The 19,188-nt window shown below is 41.4% G+C and overlaps 2 protein-coding genes across 3 annotated transcripts in view; one reads left to right on the top strand and one right to left on the bottom strand.

Annotated features, from left to right (window-relative positions):
- Positions 1-1,202: 1,202 nt before the first annotated feature.
- LOC132771782 (uncharacterized) lies at positions 1,203-15,360 on the bottom strand. The gene is made up of 5 exons (XM_067466237.1): positions 15,273-15,360; positions 14,047-15,112; positions 2,526-2,596; positions 1,676-1,780; positions 1,203-1,587 (listed from the first exon to the last, which is right to left on the bottom strand). The coding sequence occupies exons 1-2, from the start codon at positions 15,358-15,360 to the stop codon at positions 14,079-14,081; spliced, it is 1,122 nt and encodes a 373-aa protein (XP_067322338.1). The 3' UTR covers positions 1,203-1,587; positions 1,676-1,780; positions 2,526-2,596; positions 14,047-14,078.
- Positions 14,803-19,188, top strand: part of USP9X (ubiquitin specific peptidase 9 X-linked) — a 90,195-nt gene continuing 85,809 nt past the window's right edge. Inside the window, exon 1 of one of the 2 annotated variants that reach the window (XM_060770192.2) lies at positions 14,803-14,886. The gene's annotated coding sequence lies outside the window, so the exon portion shown is untranslated. The remainder of the gene's footprint in view (positions 14,887-19,188) is intronic. The other variant, XM_060770193.2, reaches the window with a different exon arrangement.

Raw genomic sequence — 19,188 nt, 5'->3', positions numbered from 1 at the left:
AAGACACCTATGCATGAATTTCTGTGGAGATTAGAGCACAGCGACCAACATATAGTCTTCACAGAAAGCAGCTTTCATCCAATGACATGGTTACCTCGATGATTGGTGGCCGCTTATCTGTTGCAACCTTCGTTCGCCTTCATAGTCATTGTTACATGTACCATGTTTTCATCTGCCTGCTTCACCATTGAGGTCTTTGGATCATTCTTCAAATTTTCTTCATTTTATTCCTTCCCTATGACCCTGTTGCAATGGGTGGCCGCACTGGGAGTATGTGTGTTCACTGGAACACATAAGCTGAGTCAACACAACAAGGTGAAGATCTGGCAAGAGGAATGTGGAACTAGGACTTTGGAGACTGTTTGAATCCCAGCTTGATCATGGAAACCTACTGGGGTGACCTTAGGCAAGTTACACTCTCTTCAGAGAAAGGCAAAAGGAAACCTTGTCAAGAAACCACACAAGTTTACATTAGGGATACACAACAATAAAGGAGACATTAGGATGCATAATGAGGAGGCTGTTAGCAATTTGATGCCTGTGGTCATGCAGTTAATATTATGACTATATCCATCAAACACTGACAAAGTATACCAATTGTAGTTCTAGCTCTTGAGAAGCTACAATTGGATGCATTTGTGTGTGAAGTTGTGTTGCATAGATTTGCATGTGAGAGCCTATGTGTGCTGAGAGAGAGATGGTGCATTTAAAATTGACCTAAATACAATTGTTTGTTCATCTAGAATAGACTCAATCAATGGGATCTAAATAAATTTACCAGTCTGTAAATTATTTAATGGCTCTACTCATAATAGCAATTCTATATAGGCTGATCTCTTTTCATAGTGTATATGCCATATTACTCTCTATATGTGTTAGATATGTGGTGTGTTTGGCATGCAGGCTTGCATTTTGACATTTCAATACCTGTATTAAAGTATTATTTGGGCTCCAAGGTTTTAGTTTTTTCCACTGGCCTACCACACATGATAAAATGTCCCTACATGATACTCATATTTCTAACATACATTTGAAACATCTTTATACTTTTTTTCTGGAATTATATACAATTGGTTTTGTTTTTTTTTGTAAAGACTGTCCTTAAGATCATAACAAAAAGAAATTTTCAAACCCTTTGACCACATCTTTTTCCATGACACTATCTGTATGCAATATCAGATGTTGTGCTTCCATACCACATTTTAATCAACATTTATAATTTTACCAATTACATTTACATAATAGTAGTTCAAATTCTGATTTGTTTTGTCTGGTGAGGCATCAGCATTCTATGGGAGAAAATGCTAAAGACCTTGTAAAACTACGACCCTTGGGATTCCATGGTATCAAGCCATTATAGTTAAAGTGGTGTCAAACTGAGTTAATTCTACATTGTAGATGTAGCCTAGGGTTCTGAGAAACTAGGGTTCAAATTCCCATTTACCTTGGGAAATCATTGGATGACTTTGAGCATGCCACTTTCTCCCAGTCTAAGAGGCAGGCAATAGCAAACTCCTCCTGAACAAATCTTGCCAGGCAAACATCATATTACGTTCACCTTTTGGTCGCCATAAGTCAGATGTTCCCCTACGGGGGTGAGAAAGGCAGGATATAAATGAAGCAACTAATAAAAGATGTGACTTGAAGGCACATGACATTTGCCCCTCATACTTACAGGATGCTTTGGAACAGTTGCTGTAGAGTCTGCAAGAAGTCTCCCCTACTAACTGCATTCCTCACTTTAAAGTTTCCTAGAACAGAGCTGAATGGGAGGGCGGGTCTGCATGGAGAAATAGTGAATTGCCTCAATATTTGCTCCCTTAGGAGATGCTGACTACAGCACTTAAGCATGTTGTTGTAATAAGTGCTTGCAAAGCTGTTAAAAAGAGATCTGGGGGAAGTCTGTTTTTTTCTGCTCAAAGCAAAATATAAGAAACTTCATGTAACTGTACTTCAATGTGTCATTAAAAAACAGCACTCACTAAAGAGTTAAAAACAAAACTAGAAAAAAAATTGTCTTTCTCTTCAGAGCACAGATTGTAAAACCTAACACTTAACCAGATAAATATTTTCTAATTTGTTTGAAAATATTTGTCTGGGATTTCCTATAGGAATTAAATACTGTATCATTGATTCTTCATGTATCCTGCCCATTGTGACATCACCAAAGACAATACCCTTTAACATCATTGGGGCTGTCCTTTAGCCTTGAAATCTAGGGGCTTCGGGATGCTATGACTTGGCAACCATACCTCTGAGTGTGGCCCTTAGAGTGGATCACTGCACTGTGTCATTCATTGTTGTTGTCTATATGCCCAATAAGGAACAACATTATGGTTTCCCCAAGCTGCAAAACCTATTTCTCACAGTTCTCTCTCTTTCTCTGTATGTGTATATTATATAGGATGGAGCAACAGTCACCTGGCACATGCATTTATTAATACAAATCACAAGTCTGTAATTTAATAACAAAAATAAAGAGCTAAACTAATAGGAAAATCAATTTAAAACCAATTAATACCTACATGGACATGTTATCCCAGTCTTTTCAATGGATGTTCAACATCTATAACTGACAAGTGTATTGTGGTTCACCCTGTGTGTATACAAAGAAAGAGAGATCAGTATGTGTGAGAGAGATGTGATCGTTGTAAACATGGATGACTCTGGAGGGCTGCCTTGCTCCAGTTGAATTTTCCTATGACCTAAGGATTCAGAAATGTTAGTCATTTAAAAAAAGAAAGAAAGAGAAAATTAAACAGGAAATTCTGAAAAAGAGCAGTCTTTAAGGTTATTATACAGATTGACCTTTTGCAACCTGATGCTTTTGAGTACATTTCCCATCATCCTCAGGCAGGTCTACCACCATGTCTTAAAGGCATGAACTTGGAGACACTTTTTCCTCTATGAACATCTGTGGCTGAGGAAAATATCCAGTGGATTCCTGAGGCAAAGTACTGTCTTTGTTTTCTCTGACCAGTTTTTGCCATCTCAATTTAAAGAGAAGCTTTGTTTCTAAGAAAAGAGAGGACATCGCTAGGCATTTTCTAATAAAGCTGGCTCAGACTGTAGAATGTGTCTTTGACCGAAACCTCCCAAATTGCTTTAATGTTGGCCTTGAAATAACAATAGCAGCAGCAGCACCAGTGATTGTAAAAGGAAATCCATTTGTTTCATGGTTTTCTGGATTTCTTCAAATAGCTTTTCTTGTCAAAAGTGGAGGCAGTAGATATCAAACCAGCACAGAACACAATCGAGTCAATCTTTTTAAATACATGCTATATGAGCCAGAGAGCTGTCATGGTCTAGATGCTGGATATGACCCTGGAGATCATTATTTGAATCCTCACCTGACCATGAAAACCCACTGCATGACCTTGGGCAAGTCAGTCTCTCAAATTCGAATAAAAGTAAAGGGAAAACTCCTCTGAATAAATTTTGCCAAGAAAACTTAATTATAGGTTTGCTTTAGAGTTGCCATAAGATGGAAACAACTTGAAAGACACAGTAACATTGTGCTAACCATGTTTAATAGATATTTGGTAAAAAGCAAGGTAGTTTCGAAGCCTTTTCCTGTTTGCCATCAAATCAGATTGAGCCCCTGGTGGAGCAATGGGTTAGACCCGTGTGCTGGCAAGACTGCTGACCGAAAGGTTGGCAGTTAAAATCTAGGGAGTGGGCTGAGCTCCCATCTGTCAGCTCCAGCTTCTCATGCAGGGACAAGAGAGAAGCGTCCCAAAGGATGGTAAAACATCCGGGTGTCCCTTGGGCAATGTCCTTCTGTCATACCAGAAGTGACTTGTAGTTTCTCAAGTCGCTCCTGACACAGAAAAAAAAAATCTTCATTAAAACTGTCTGGAAAGGCCTGCTGGAAGAGATAGGTCTTCACTTGTGTCTTAAATTCTAACAACTGATTTAGCTGTTGAAGCTCTACGGCAGATCGTTCCACAGTCTTGGGGAGACCAGTGAAAAGGCCATGTGGGTGACAGTCACCAGTCGGCTTCTGGCAGGCTAGAGCACATCCCCCCCCCGCCCCCAGAGGACCTCAGTGTTCAGGGTGGGTTGTACAGGGGATGGCAATCCTGTAGGTAACCTAGACCTTGTACTTTGCGCGGCAGCTCATTGGCAGCCAGTGGAGTGACTTTAGGATAAGTATAATATGCTCACTCCCAGATGTTCCTGAAACCAATCTGGCTGCTGTATTTCCAACCAACTGCAGTTTCCAAACTTGGTACAAAGGTAGCCCAATGGAAAGTGCATTACAGAAGTCCAACCTTGAAGTTACTGGCATTACTATCTTAAGGTTCTCTGACTCTAGGAAAGGGGAACAGCTGGCATCTCAGTCAAAGCATTGCTATATTTCATTAAAACATTGCCATTTCTATATATTGTGACAGTTTTGGGAAGTATGGTCTGTTCCCTCTCTTGATTACAAATGGATCAAGGAACCTTTCTGAAACAGCAAAGACTTCTGTAAGTGGAGCTATCCGTATGAATGCCTTGAGGCAGTATCTTTCAAGTAAGGGCTGATTGTAGCCAAATTTCTGGTGGGTACTACAAGAAGGTGACAAGTGACAAAATCAGGATGGTTCTTTCCCTCCCCAATCCATTGACAAAGGAAGAAGATAGCCGAGGTCTCTTGTATAGTAAGGATTCAGCCTGTGTTGGAGCGGGATCTAAAAAGAGAAAAGGGGCATAGTGCTAATGCTGGTCTCTGTAGGAAATCCTACAGAATCATGGATTCTCTATTTATATCATGAGAAACAGATGTATGCTGGAGTGTTAATGTAAGTTGTGAACCCACATCTTATATTTAACCCCTCCATTACTTGAATCCTGTTCACAGTATTAACTAGAGTAGGCTATTGGATTTATCAACATTGACCCACAATTCAACAGTTGATTCAATTGGTCTGTTCTAACTGGAAGTAACCAACAAGATTCTAGTCTATGTGTGTAAACAATAACTTTATTATAAAATAGAAATACAATAACATCGCAGTCAGCTAATTTTCATGAAACTGAATACTGGGTAATCCTCTCGCATTTGGAAAGTGGGGTGCATACACATAAGAATGTGCTTTAAAAACTAGGCTGTTCACAACAGCTGAGAATTTATCTATCTGCCCAAAATAATAAGTTTAATGTACATTTTGCATGATTACATATTTGGAAGAAGAGAAATGTGAAAATAAGTTGATTTTAAAAAATAATCTGTTTATTATCACTCTATGTACATGTAGAGAAATATACTATGTGTTACACCAGGAAATAACTAGCTAGTTTATTTTGATGCAAACAATAGTGAAAAGGATTGAAACAGACCCAAAGGTGCCTGAAAGCTAAAAGTTTTTTAAAAATAAAACTATTTTTGTGAGAAGATGTCTTCATCTTGAGCTGAAAATGCCACTCTGAAGTATGCACCAGTGAAGATAGAAAACACTCCTCGGTTTGACATAAAATTGAGGGGGAGGGGGCAAGTTCCAAGGTCTTTTTGGATTCCACAACTGGACAAATTATTTAGAGTTGCAAATTGCATGACAGCTTGGTACGAAGGATTTGCCAGTTTACATGGTGTGCCTCTTATGCACATCTATTGTAACAGGAAAAATGCATTTCAGATTAGAATGAGATGCATTGTATTTACTCTGGAGCATACTGGACAGCAGTCAGCATTATAAAATCATCATGAAAGAGCTTATTGTAAACCATATTCCTTAGGGACAAAAAATTACTGGTAGCTAAATGTGAGGTCTCAGCAATTAGCTTGTATTTACATCCTCCCTTCCATTTGGTTCAACTTGGCTCTTTGAGTAAAGAAAAATATAAAATGCCAAAATGAGAAATGTTAAGAATATAACTGCTCAAAAGAGATCTGGGATGGTAGCAGGAGAGACCCCATTGGCTGGTGCCTTGGGCAAGTCCAGGGTGGATCTATTCCCAAGAAACTATGTTGAGATATAAATATAGATATAGGCATATATTGGGTGGGGATAAACTAGGTAATGATGTATCATTATGCTGACCCCAAGAAATTTAGGGTTTTGGAGGTCAACGCCAGCATCCTGAATTGTTCAGTGCAACCTGATAATACCCAACAAAACAATACCCAGCAAACTACATTCCTTGTGTGTGTTTCTAATTACAGTTAGAAAATGAAATGAAATGAAAGCTATGGGACCAATTCTGGGGAGCCATTGTATCTTGAAATGTATTCTAATTAAAATGAAGGACATCTTGCCACTAAGCATAGCCCAAGAGATATTGTGGCTCGAGAGAAAAGGCAAGCTTCTCCTTATCATTTTTTGGTTTAGAAACTGACTGGAGTGGAAACGTGAAACTTACTGGTATTCAGACAGAAAGTCCTCCAGAAGCAGGAGACTAAAATATTAACTATAGTTGTGAACCCACATCTTATATTTAACCACTCCATTACTTGAATCCTGTTCAGAGTATTAACTAGAGTAGGCTATTGGATTTATCGACATTGACCCACAATTCAACAGTTGATTCAATTGGTCTGTTCTAACTGGAAGTAACCAACAGGATTGTAGGGAATTGTGGAAAAACAGCTGTGGGGATGAATCTGCTGCCTGAGGCAACTTCCCTAGTAAGGTTGCCTTCCCATAACTGTTCTCTGCCAGAGAAATCTTTTGCCCCCATTTTCTGAAGCTTCTTCAAGAGTTCAACTTGTTAGACACAGTGCTGTCATTTTTCTGTTTGGAAAAAAAAAGTTCATTCGGACTGTATCTTAATGCTATGTTTTCTGGCGGAAACAAAGCAGGAATTCATCTCTGGCAATTTCCAAACATGACCACTACAGTACACTGCTTTCTTTCACCACTCAAGAGAATGTTATCTGAAATAAGTCACCTTCTGCCTTATAATGTCAATTAGTTGATAAGAATATCAATGGCAAGACAATAATTAACAGAGTGATGAGAAACTGCTGCTGGAAATCAAGTACAAAGTCACAAGAAGTCGTAAAGGATGTAAATGTTTCTAATTTTAGTTCAAGCTTAGATAAATATAATGGCATGACCAAGATTGTAAAACTTCTCATTTCTCACCACATTTAAATTACGCAGAAAAACACTGCATTCTGCATTACTATTACAGAAAACATAGTTTCAGCTCTGTAGCAAACAAACATCCCCTTTTGCACCTAGGTCCTGGGATAGTGTGGGATTTATTCAACTGTAAATCCCAGCAGGCCTAGCCAACATATTAAGTCATGATGAATTCTGAATGTTGCAATTGTTTAATGTATTGTTGAAGGCTTTCATGGCCGTAATGACTGGGTTGCTGTAAGTTTTTCGGGCTGTATGGCCATGTTCCAGAAGCATTATCTCCTGATGTTTCACCTGCATCTATGGCAGGCATCCTCAGAGATTTAGAGTTTGTGACCTCACAACCTCTGAGGATGTCTGCCATAGATGCAAGTGAAACGTCAGAAGAGAATGCTTCTGGAACATGGCCATACAGCCCGAAAAACTTACAGCAACCCTGCCATTGTTTTGTCTATTTTGCATGTTCATTTTTGTAATGCCGTATGGATTCTGCATGCAATGCTATCTGGCTACAGTGTGTGTCATAATTATTGATGAAAAATTATACATCTCCTTCCATATCTCTCTTTTATTGCTTCTTCAAAGAGTCTTTTACAAAGAAGAGAAAAATAATAATTTATTCAAATACAATATGTAATCCTGTCCCACATTCTCATCACCCAACCCATGTAAGGATATATGAATGTGTTTTCTTAGAGAATTTCAGTACACAACCATAATAGCAAAACTTGGGAAAGTTAATTTTTTGGACCATAGTTCCTAGAATATCTAGCAAATATAGCTAGGGGGTTCTGGATGTTGTTTTAAAAAGCAGTTGCACTTTACTGCATTCATGTTTCTACTTGGTGTAAGCATTTTAGGTTTCATTGTTCATTCGCAAATGGCTCATTTTAATAGAGTTCTGAACACATCTCAACATACATTTTGTAACTGGGTTCACAATATAGCCAGCTCAGAGGGCAAGAGACAGAATTGCCATGAATTACCTTTGCTGGTGGTGACACATTTTATTTGGGACTATAATTAACTGAATTACATCTATATACCAATGAAAAGCTTTTCCCTGATGTAGCAGTACAGACATCTTGAGAAATTCAATGTTCTTTGGCTAAGAAAGGGGCCTGTGGCTTCATAAAACAAACAAATCCTGGCTCCAAAAGGAGTTAGTTGCTTTTAATGGACCTTACAATTTTACTGACATTTTTCTTGGTCTTCACATGGTTAAAAAATGGGGAGTGATCTGTCTGCATTGAGATTCCACCATGCCAACAACAGAAACGACATATATAATAATAGAAACAACATCTAATATGAAATGTAGGCCTGTGACTCCAAAAACATCACTTTTATTTACTTCTAACATCCTTTGCTTGGTGAAGCCATGAAGCTTTGAAAACGTGCATGAAATGTTTTGCAAAATTTGATTGGCCAATAAAAGTTTCACTCTTTCTTTTGTTTCATATTTAAGTAGGCTTTGTTTGTATTTAATTATGTCTTCAAAACTATATTTATTCCAATGCAGCTATAGAACATGGGCTCCATCTACACTATCATATCATGCAGTTTGGAGTTGCATATGGTCAGTGTAGACTCATATAATGCAATTTAACTGCACTGAACTGTGTCATATGTTTTACACTGACAATAAAATACAATTTGAAACTGCATTATATGGCAGTGTAGATGGGCCATGGCTTGCTCTTGATCTCTGAGGGCCCTTCCACACAGCCCTATATCCCAGAATATCAAGGCAGAAAATCCCATATTAGCTGTTTTGAACTGGAATATATGGCAATGTGGAATCAGGTATTGTGGGATTTTCTGTCTTGATATTCTGGGATATAGGGCTGTGAGGAAGGACCCTGACTTTGTGTCAATTAATGTATTTTTTTTCTTTTTGTTCATATGCATGTTGCACCTGCATATTGATGTTACTATTGAAAGAAATCGTCAAACAGCAGCTTTTGGTGGATCTTACTCACATGTAATTTAACATGTAATTAGATCAAATACTTTTATAGCAGCTGAGAATATGACAGAGTATGACAGAGATATATGGGAACAGACAGCAGGCATTGGCTCTCTAACTACTTTTTTCTGTGCCCCTCCATCAGTTTTTCCTTTATCTGTTCCTTTCCACGTGTTAGACGAATGATTTGGGGACCTGCAGTGCCTTACTGCAATACATCTAGGGGACACCAGGTTGGGGAAGGTTATTATTTGTCATGTTATTCCATGCCACGAAGAACTACCCCACCAGGATTTTGCATGGCAGTGTAGGTAATAGTGGTAGAATGGGAAGACAGTGACAATTCCATTTTAAACATAATAGAGAACTACAGAAAGAGGTAGCTGTACAGTTCCACCCACCCATGCTGTCCATATACCCTGGAGCACCTCAGTCATCTCTAAACAGAGCTCAGAAACATTATTGGACTACAACGTCCATAATTCCTGAAGTGGGGTTTGCAATTTTCCCGTGATCTGTAGCTAAAGAAATCACTTCTCTCTGAAAATGTTTTGTCTGACTAGGGATAATCACATCTTGAATTGCTGAATCACTGTTTCCATGGACACAAACAGCATGCTTCTGAATGTCTCAGAATAAATAAAATCATTTGGGAAACTCTTAAAATAATTTCAGTTCTTGAAAGTATTTGCCCTATCATATGGCATGTAATAGCTTTAAATTGTTAAGTAAATTAATTCAATTATTCCTGCAGGATGAAATGATTACTACTAAATCGCCTTTTGCCTGCAGAATAAATTGTTAGGCCTGGGATACTGAAAGTTTATAGGGGAAACACTGTTATTTTGGCAATATGCTACATCTGAAGAGCACTGGATGACAGCCCTTTCACCACCTGCCAAGGCAGATTACAACTAAGGATCCCACCTAAATTAAATGGCATTTAGCTCTCAAAGCACAACAGGGGGGGGGGGGGACACACAGAGACATCTCATCCATGGGATTTCCTGGCATCAGCCACCAAGATGTTCTGTTCTGCTTCCATTAAATCTCCAGATTGTTAGTACCATGAGAAACTCTTCCCAATATTGAAGAGTATTGCCCATTGCAAGAATTCCTTGCTTGCAGACTGTAACTGATGTGAATCCAATTAAGTGGTAGTCTGAAACTAGAGCTGGAAATGCTGAAGGTTGCATCTGTTAGCAATTGTCCTCCACACCACTGAGTTGTGGAATACTCCAAAAGAACAGATTGTTATGTAATGGAACCACTGTCAGAACTTTACACTGTCCACAAATGGGTACAATCTGATTGCCATCAGTACTCACAATTGTGACTGGTGAATCTTGCAGAGTAGTCAGGATTGATATAGGAATCTTTGTTGAAACCATCCTTATTTCATTAGGATTTTTCTCTTGTTTTTCTATCTTTCTTTCTGCTGGGAGTGCATAAAGTTATGGCCATGTTTTGCTAGAGTTACATCAGCATAGCTGTGGTGATGTCACTGTTGACATAGAACTAGCAGTTGAACCTGACTATAAGCCTCCAGTTGAGAGTTTTATCTGGCTCCCTGTACAACTCAGTTTCAGCATTGATTGGATAAGAAGTGCTAGAAAAGGAGCACCAATTTTGGTTAGTGTTAATAGTAGTACTTGAAATAGCATTCTATAATATAATGAAAAGACATCCAGTTTAAGAGAACAGATTCACAATATGCAAAGGCAACAAAAGTAACCAGAAGGCTTGAAAGAAATTGAACATCACTGTTCTCCCAATAGCTTCTTGTTTTGAGAAACATGCGAGCTCATTTCTACTGCATCCATTTCTTGATGATACAAGGCTCAAGGATTCTTTTACTCAATGAAGAGTGCTGGAGAAACTGGGACAACTCATTAACAAGGTTTAAGTTGCTTTCATTGTTACTTTGGTGTCCAACACTTGGAAGGGAGTGTTTAAGGATTCTAAATAAAGAAATTAAAACAGCTGCCCAGGATTTCAGGCAAGTCTTTTCCAGTCCAAGAATATGAGACTCCTTTAGCTGAAAGGGTAAGAGTTGAGCATGAGATCTATCTACAAACCCAGTGTTCTCAGGCTGAGGTATAAGCCCTCTTCTTTTTTTAGGGTTTTATTTTTGTATCCCACTTTTATCTCGGAGAGATATGCAAAGCGTCAAGTATTTGATCTTACAGAGGTTTTAATATACTTCCTTTCAAAGCAATAACAATTTTTTTAAAATCCCCCATAATAATTCATTTTTAGCAAAACTTGACATAGAGCCTTTCTGTATACAGTGGCATTTTTAATATAGAAGAAAATGTAAATATATGCACCCTCACCTGGACTCTGAAGTTATACCATCTAGACAAATTCACATCTGTGAAAACAAATTAAATTAGGGCAAGATGTGGTCTGCTTTACTGGAACAGAATTACTGCCGCAGGCCAAATCTTTAATTTTATTTGCAATAAAATGATTAAAGGTTACAATGTGTGGAGCAGTTTAAGAAAAACAGGAAACAAATGGAGGCATGAAAGTGTTATGTAAAAGCATCCACGATGTGTCAAAATGGAGTGCATAATACTAGAATTAGGGTCATCAAATTAAACTGATAGTGGGGGACACAGGACAATACACAGTTAAATTAAGGAATTATCTTCTGTTATATTGCTAACTTTGATGGATTAATAAGAATATTGGATATATGAATGAACTGGTAATCAATGGCTATTAGCCATCATGCCTGTATATCACCTAAGGTACCACATAGCAGGGAATAAGCACATCAAGAAATAACTGCATTCATGGGCTTGGTATTTAGTTGGCCACTGCAGGAATTCAGGGCAGGATAAAACAGTCTTTTGATTTAATTCAGTATTCGTCCCTTTATCTTCTTGTTCTACAGATTGGGAGTAATGATAAAACTGGCCAGCGTTCTTATCTTTGTGCTGAACTATGGCCAATAAAAATACATGGTAACAAATACCTAAATCCTATATTAGACGTAGCTCTCAATGCCTTGCCCTATAACACATACCAAAGAAGACTGTGGTACTTGGAAGTCTCAGCACATTTTACATCCTATAAACTTTTGGCAAGTAGGCAGGAAGCCATTGTAGCGTATTCCAAATAAAACTCCTTGGGCTTTAAGATGTCAAATTGAGTCTGTTTTACTTTAGCATAGGTGGTACAATTGAATGGAGAGTCTAAACTGTTTTGAATAACTTATACAAAATGATCCCATGCAGGCATGTAGACGGGGGGGGGGGGGGGGGGAATTCTGATGGTGGTCCGCAAGAAGGCCTTACTGGTGCATTATTTAAACTGCTATGTTTATTCATATCATGATCTGATCACTATACTCAATGTATCCCATATGCATGGGAGTATTGGGGTAATGATACAAAAGGTTTGCTAGGGTAGACCCTCTTTCACTCAGACTCAGCCCCACCCCCCGAAACAAAATCCTGGCTACGGGCCTGATCCCATGTGTAAAATGCTCCTACAATCTGAATTTATCTAAAACAATACTAATCCTAGGTTTATCTGAGGCCCCTTCCACACAGCTGAATAAAATCCCATATTATCTGCTTTGACCTGGACTATATGGCAGTGTGGACTCAGATAAGCCAGATCAAAGCAGATATTGTGGAATATTGAGATATCAGATATTGAGGCGCTCTTGGGGGGAAATACACCTTGACATATGCGAGTTGTAGTTACTGGGATGTATATTTCCCCTAAAATCAAAGAGCTTTCTGAACTCCATCAATGATGGAATTGAACCAAATATGGCACAGAGAACTCCCATGACGAACAGAAATACATATACATACATATATATCAATGATTGGTGGGGGGGGGGGGCACCAAAATACTGTTTGCTTACTGTTGAAAATTACATAGGGCCGCCTCTGCCTTCCACACAGCCATATAACCCAGAATATCAACAATATCTGCACTGAACTGGGTTATCTGAGTCCACACTGCTATATAATCTAGTTCAGGAGTCCTCAAACTAAGGCCGGGGGGGGGGGGGGGGTTATACAGTCCTCCAAGGTCATTTACCCAGCCTTCGCTCAGGGTCCATCTAAGACTGGAACGACTTGAAAGCACACAACAATCCTCTATCTCATCAGCCAAAAGCAGACCCACACTTCCCACTGAAATACTAATAAGTGTATATTTGTTTAAAATGTTCCTCATTTTAATTATTGTATTATTTTAAGGTGTTTTTTTACAGTACAAATAAGATATGTGCAGTGTGCATAGGAATTCATTCATGATTTTTTCAAATTATAATCTGGCCCTCCAACAGTTTGAGGGACTGTGACCTGGCCCTCTGTTCAAAAAGTTTGAGGACCCCTGGTCTAGTTCAAAGCAGATAATGTAGGATTGTATACATCTCTGTGGAAGAGGCCTCAATCAGAGAGGGATTGCTCCCATCCCTTTATACCAGGCATGACTGGGCTCTCTCTCCTGAGCCACTCCCGCTGGTTTGGTCCACCAGAAAGAGAAGCAGAGGCTGACTTCCTCTGGCGAATAATAATGGTGCGCAGTGCCTTCCCTCTCTCTCTCTCTCTCTGGAGCAGACGAGCGAGGGCTGGTGCTCCAGCTGACCAGGCCTCCGGCCTTTGGCTCTTCCCGGCTCCAGGGTAACCAAATGCCGTTCCCTGCACCTCCCTCCGCGCGCTCTTCCGCCCCGACCCCCTCCCTCCCTCCCTTCGCGTCAGCCTTTGGCTGGCCCCTGGGACGCGGAGGGAGGGGAGGGCCCGTCCTGGCTCCCCCTCCCGAGCACGAAAAGTGACGTCATCATCCGGGCTCTCCGAGGCGGCGCTCTTCGCCTCGCAGGTCACAATGGAGCCCAAGCGGAGCCCAACCGAAAGGAAACGGCCGCCTCGGAGGGAGAGCCCAGGCCTGCTCAGGGCCTAGTCTGAGCCGCAAAGCCAGGCCCCGCCCTCCCGCGGTTACCTTTCCCTTCCCTCCGCGGCCTGGCTGAGTCCCCCTCACCCTTGACACCGTGAAGCAGCCACGAAGCCCCCTCAGTTCCAAAGCACAACACTCCTCCAGGGAAGGAAGGGGGGAGGGAGAGGGAAAGGGAGGGAGGGAGGAGGCCGCGAGGAGGGGAGGGGAGGGAGGAGGAGGAGGGGGTCACGCTCGCCGCCGCGGACGCTGTTTGGGTGCCGCTGCGTGGACGCGGAGTCTGCGCCGCCGCTGTTGGCCGAGCCCTGCTGCCAGAGCCGCCATATTGCCCGGCACACAAGACGCCGCTCTCTTCCTCCTCCTCCTCCTCCTCCTCCTCGCCTCCGCCGCTGCTCTTCTGGCTGCTGCTGCCGCCGCTGCCGCCCCTCCTCGTCGCGACGCGCCTTCCTGCCTCGTTGCCTGGACCGGGAGAAGAGAAAGCAGGCAGAAAGGGAGACGAAGAAGCGACTCCTCCTCCTCCTCCTCGGGAGAAAGAGGGGCAGCCAGCCACGCAGGACAGGCCTCACGGGAAAGGAAAGAGGAAGAGGGGAAGCGCCGGGCCTGGCCTTTCGGCGCCAGCTCTGACGCAAAGCGAAAGGGAAGAGAGGAGCGCTCGGCCTTGGAAGGGCTTCTCGAGTAGGAAGCTGCCGCTGCGGGAAGCGCCACCACCACCACCGCGGCCCGGCATGAGACGCGGCCCTGCGAAAGGCTGGTGCCGCTTGGGATGAGAAACTCCTCGGCCACACCCGCCCCCGCCGCCGCCGCCGCCGCCACCCTCCTTCGCCACCAGCAGCAGCAGCAGCCGCGGCGCCCCGGTGCGGAGAAGGCCTCGGCGCCTCAGGAAGCAGCAGCAGCAGCAACAGCGGGGACAAGGGACGCTGTGTGGCGGTGAGCGAGCCAAGCGAGGGCCGGGGCTTCTGCGGCCTAGCGGGGAAGGCACAGGAGAGCCCTGCGGGGAGAGAGCAAGGGAGGGACGGGGACCGGGGACAGGGGTTTCGGGCAGGGACGGGAAAATGGCTGACGACGGGCGCCTCCTCGTCCTCCCTCGTAGCCGCAGAGCCGGCGAGGCCTGGGCGCCTCCGCAAGGCGAGGCCTGGGCCGCTTCCCGAGCCTCCTCACGCCCAGCGCCATTTCTGAGGCGAGGCTGTAGGCCCGGGCGAGGCCAGGAAGCGAGGCCCGGTCGGGTTTGCCTCCGACCGAGCCCCTCCGGCCTTGTTGTCAACACGGCCTTGTCAGAGCCGCAGCCCTCGCCCTCCCAGCCAGGCCGCTTTCACCTCGGCCCAGGCCCGTTAGGTCGCGTGTGGGCCCCTCGGTGGTGCTTTCTCGCCCAGTTCGCCAGTGGAGGTCCCAAATGGGCACCATGTACGCACTTACATTATGCAAAAGCCTCCCGCTTCCACTCTCCATTGATTGCAAGCTTTGAGTTCTCTGCTTCTTAAATAGCGTTCTCTGTCGTCGCGGAAATTATAGATATATAATTTCAGGGGCGCTTGAGGAAATACTTAAATATCATTAGAATAGTCTAAATGGAAACATAAATGCATGTTCTCCACAGACTGAGAGCCCTTCCACACAGCCCTATATCCCAGAATATTAAGGCAGAAAACCCCACATTATCTGAGTGTGGACTCAGATAAACCAGCTCAAAGCAGATATTGTGGGATTTTCTGCTTTGATATTGTGGGATATAGGACTGTGTGGAAGGGCCCTGAGAGGTCTTGTATTGTGAGTCAAATACATTTCGTCATGCAACCAAATAGGAACCTGAAATTAGTTCATAAACAATCTAAATTTGAATAATGAAAAGAATAGTTGCAAATTGAAAGTCTAGGCTGTTTATTTTCACATTTCAGTGGTATCTTTACTCGGTTCCTGTAACATGTCATGTTACAGTGAATGTCTGAAATTTGGAAATATGCTGAGCATAGCTTTTGTGAATGTCTAGAACTTCAAAGATACTTTATAAAACTGCCACTGAACTCCTGATAGTTTTGATGAAATGCGTATACACACACACATTCACACACGCATATATAATTGTCAGTACACTCACTGCCTTGTTAACATTCAAGGTTTCCTTTGTAAAATATTTATTTTCAGACTGCTTTTTATTTTCATCAAGCTACCACTGAAATCCAGTTGGTTATGTTGAAATACACACACACACACACACTCAATTGTCAGTATACTCACTGCCTTATTAACACTCAGGGTCTGAGTGTATTTTTATCTTCAGAATACTTTTTATCATCATCAAGCTACCACTGAACTCCAGTTGGTTATGATGAAGCAGGTGTGCCAATATATCAACATTGTGGAAGTGTTTTCTATCTTACTGTAAATAATATTAAAATGGAAAACAAATAATGCTGACGTATTGGCAAACCTGCTTCATAATATATAATGTTAGAACCTTCCAAGACCACCCATCTGTGGTCTTGGAAGCCAAACAGGGCCAGCCTTGGTTAGTACTTTGGTGGGAGACCAATAACAAATGCCAGGTAGTATGGCAGGCATGGATGAACTTCGGCCCTCCAGGTGTTTTGGACTCTAACTCCCTGACAGCTGGTAGGAATTGTGGGAGTTGAAGTGAAAAACACCTGGAGGGCCCTAGTTTGGCTATGCCTGTGCAATAGACTATATTTCAGAAGGAGGAACCTGCAAAACTACCTCTGAGTATTCATTGCCTTAGAAAATCCTATTAAATTCTTGGAGTTGCCCTAAGTTGACAGTTGACTTGAAGGCACATATGCAGAGTATAATGTTTATTACCTGTCAGTACAAAGGGAAATGTAACACTACAGTTTTTATACACTCCTATAGCCCCCTTGAACTGTATGGGATTTATGAATAAAATCCCAATTATATTTTACTGAGATTGGCTTGCATGAATAGCAAAAGTATTTTGTGAATATTAGGCTTGTAAAGTAATTTTAAATTGATTTTAATTACCATCTTCGCTTTAGCTGTTTTGCCTGTATCCCACTTTTGTACAGCGTATTCTGAGCTGTGATTCAAATATAAGTTCTGTTTGGATGGACCTCTGCACTGACGTAGACATAAATGTGGGGGTGTGGTTCTGTATAGTTGGCAAACTAATACAGAGACAGAGAAGGCTGTGTGTCATTTTAGTCTATCTAGTATAGGTGGTGTCAACTTAAAAATAAAATGCCTGTTAAACAGTTCTTTCTCGTTTTAATTCAAGTGCACCACACTCAGTTCTTTATCTAAAAAGGATTTTTGGAAAGATTGATTTCATTAGTAAAAATTAATCTATGTGATTCTGTAAGGTTTAATTCAGAGGTAAATTCTCAACTTGTAAGTCTGGTATAGATAATAATTTCTTTAATAATTTCTTAAACTGTTGGTGAAGTAGATGCTTGAGGCTTTTCCTGATATCTTTCCTCCCCCCCCCCCCCTTCCTTAAAGAGGACAGGGAATTAACTTTAAAAATTAGATTTGTGTTCTTAATTACCTAGTGGAATATTCCTGGCCACATCTGAAGCTGCAGAAGGCATTCAAGTGAAGATTTGTGAATGGCTTTGAAAGAGTAATTAGTACTGTATATGAATATTTATTTATTTATTTATTTGGTGCATTTGTTAACCGCCGCTCTCAGCCCTAGGGCGACTCGCGGCGGTGTACAACATATAAAAACACATTTCACAATAAACTACAACTACAAAAACAACATATCCCTAATACACTATCATCTAATTACACTAAATTAATCCGCTTCGTCTTATCATAGAATCATAACCAATCTCGTAGTCTACATTCCGTTCCAGTTGTCATTTCCAGTTACTGTAGCATTTAGTTAAATGCCTTCTTGAATAGCCATGTTTTCAGGCTCTTCCGGAAGGACATAAGGGAGGGCGCCTGTCTGATGTCCACAGGGAGGGTGTTCCACAGCCGGGGGGCCACCACCGAGAAGGCCCTCTCCCTCGTCCCCGCCAGGCGTGCCTGTGAGGCAGGCGGGATCGAGAGGAGGGCCTCCCCAGACGATCTCAAGGTCCTCGTGGGCTCATAGGCCGAGATGCGGTCCGAAAGGTATTTTGGGCCGGAACCGTTTAGGGCTTTGTAGGATAACACCAGCACCTTAAATTGGGCCCGGTAGCAAATCGGCAGCCAATATAACTTGTATATGAATATAAGGTGCCATTCAATTTCCTAATGTACTTGGTGATTGGAACCTCCTAATGTATAATGTAATCCTAAACATAGAAATGGACACTATAGGTTCAAAATGTTGTGCTCCTTTAAGTAAAGGTGTATGAACACTTGCTTTGTTGTTGAAATCCCTGACACAACTGGTATGTATAATGAACTGGTAGATAATTCTTAAAACAGGATAGTTTTTTTCAGCCTTTGAATTTACTTTATTTCCCTCCCTGCATTTCACATAATTATAGGTCAGTGAGGGGGGATGTGCTTTGCCCCATATGTCTTTAGATTGCAGTTCACATTATCCTTCACTAGTGGTTCTGCTGAATAGGTATTATGGTTCTTACAATGCAGTGACATCTGAAGCATAGAGCTTTTCCCATCCTCCATACCAATAATCACAGAAATGTTATATCTGTCTACCTGTTATTAGGTAGCTTCCAGCCTTTTCAGTATATTACTAAATGTATCCTAATAAATATTTCCTCTTAACTTTACAGCAATATGGATCTTCAAAGACTCAATCAAGGAAAAACAACAGAGTGCTTTGTTCTGTAGAACATCACCTTTACAATAATCATAACATATGTCCAGCACAATATTTATTTATTCTCTTCACCACTTCTTTGTGAAATGGGAAGGCAGTATACAGATCTCAGAAAACAAGACAGTAATACACATATTTGTTTTAAAAATTCTGGCAAAGTTGAAAGGCCAGCACTATAAACACCTATCCTAGGGGAAAGAAGTAGCTATCTTGTCAAGATCATATTCTGTAATTGAAATGTTACATGAGGCTTTTGTGTAAGGATGACAAGGTAGCATTTGCATTTTTAAAAATGGAGCACATTCCAGAATTCCTTGGACGAGTAACCAATCCAAACATTTGAAGCAATTGAAAAATAGTTACATGGTAATACAAAAATATTCTTGGTTGTGATGCTTCAAAATCTAGCGTTGAAAAAAATACTGTTTTGAAGTGGGCACAAATAACATAGTTTCTTATAGATTTCTTCTGTCTTGCAT

The sequence above is a fragment of the Anolis sagrei genome, chromosome 3 (assembly GCF_037176765.1).
Source record: "Anolis sagrei isolate rAnoSag1 chromosome 3, rAnoSag1.mat, whole genome shotgun sequence".
NCBI classification, from domain to species: domain Eukaryota; kingdom Metazoa; phylum Chordata; class Lepidosauria; order Squamata; family Dactyloidae; genus Anolis; species Anolis sagrei.
This window is presented reverse-complemented; position numbering and strand designations above follow the sequence as displayed.

What these genes read in the sequence shown, in the direction of transcription:
- LOC132771782 (XM_067466237.1), bottom strand. Translation starts at nt 15,360, where the DNA reads ATGGTGCCCATTTGGGACCTCCACTGGCGAACTGGGCGAGAAAGCACC. An exon ending in CCTAACGGGCCTGGGCCGAG is followed by an intron (nt 15,113 to 15,272) that starts GTGAAAGCGGCC and finishes GCTGGGCGTGAG; the next exon opens with GAGGCTCGGGAAGCGGCCCA.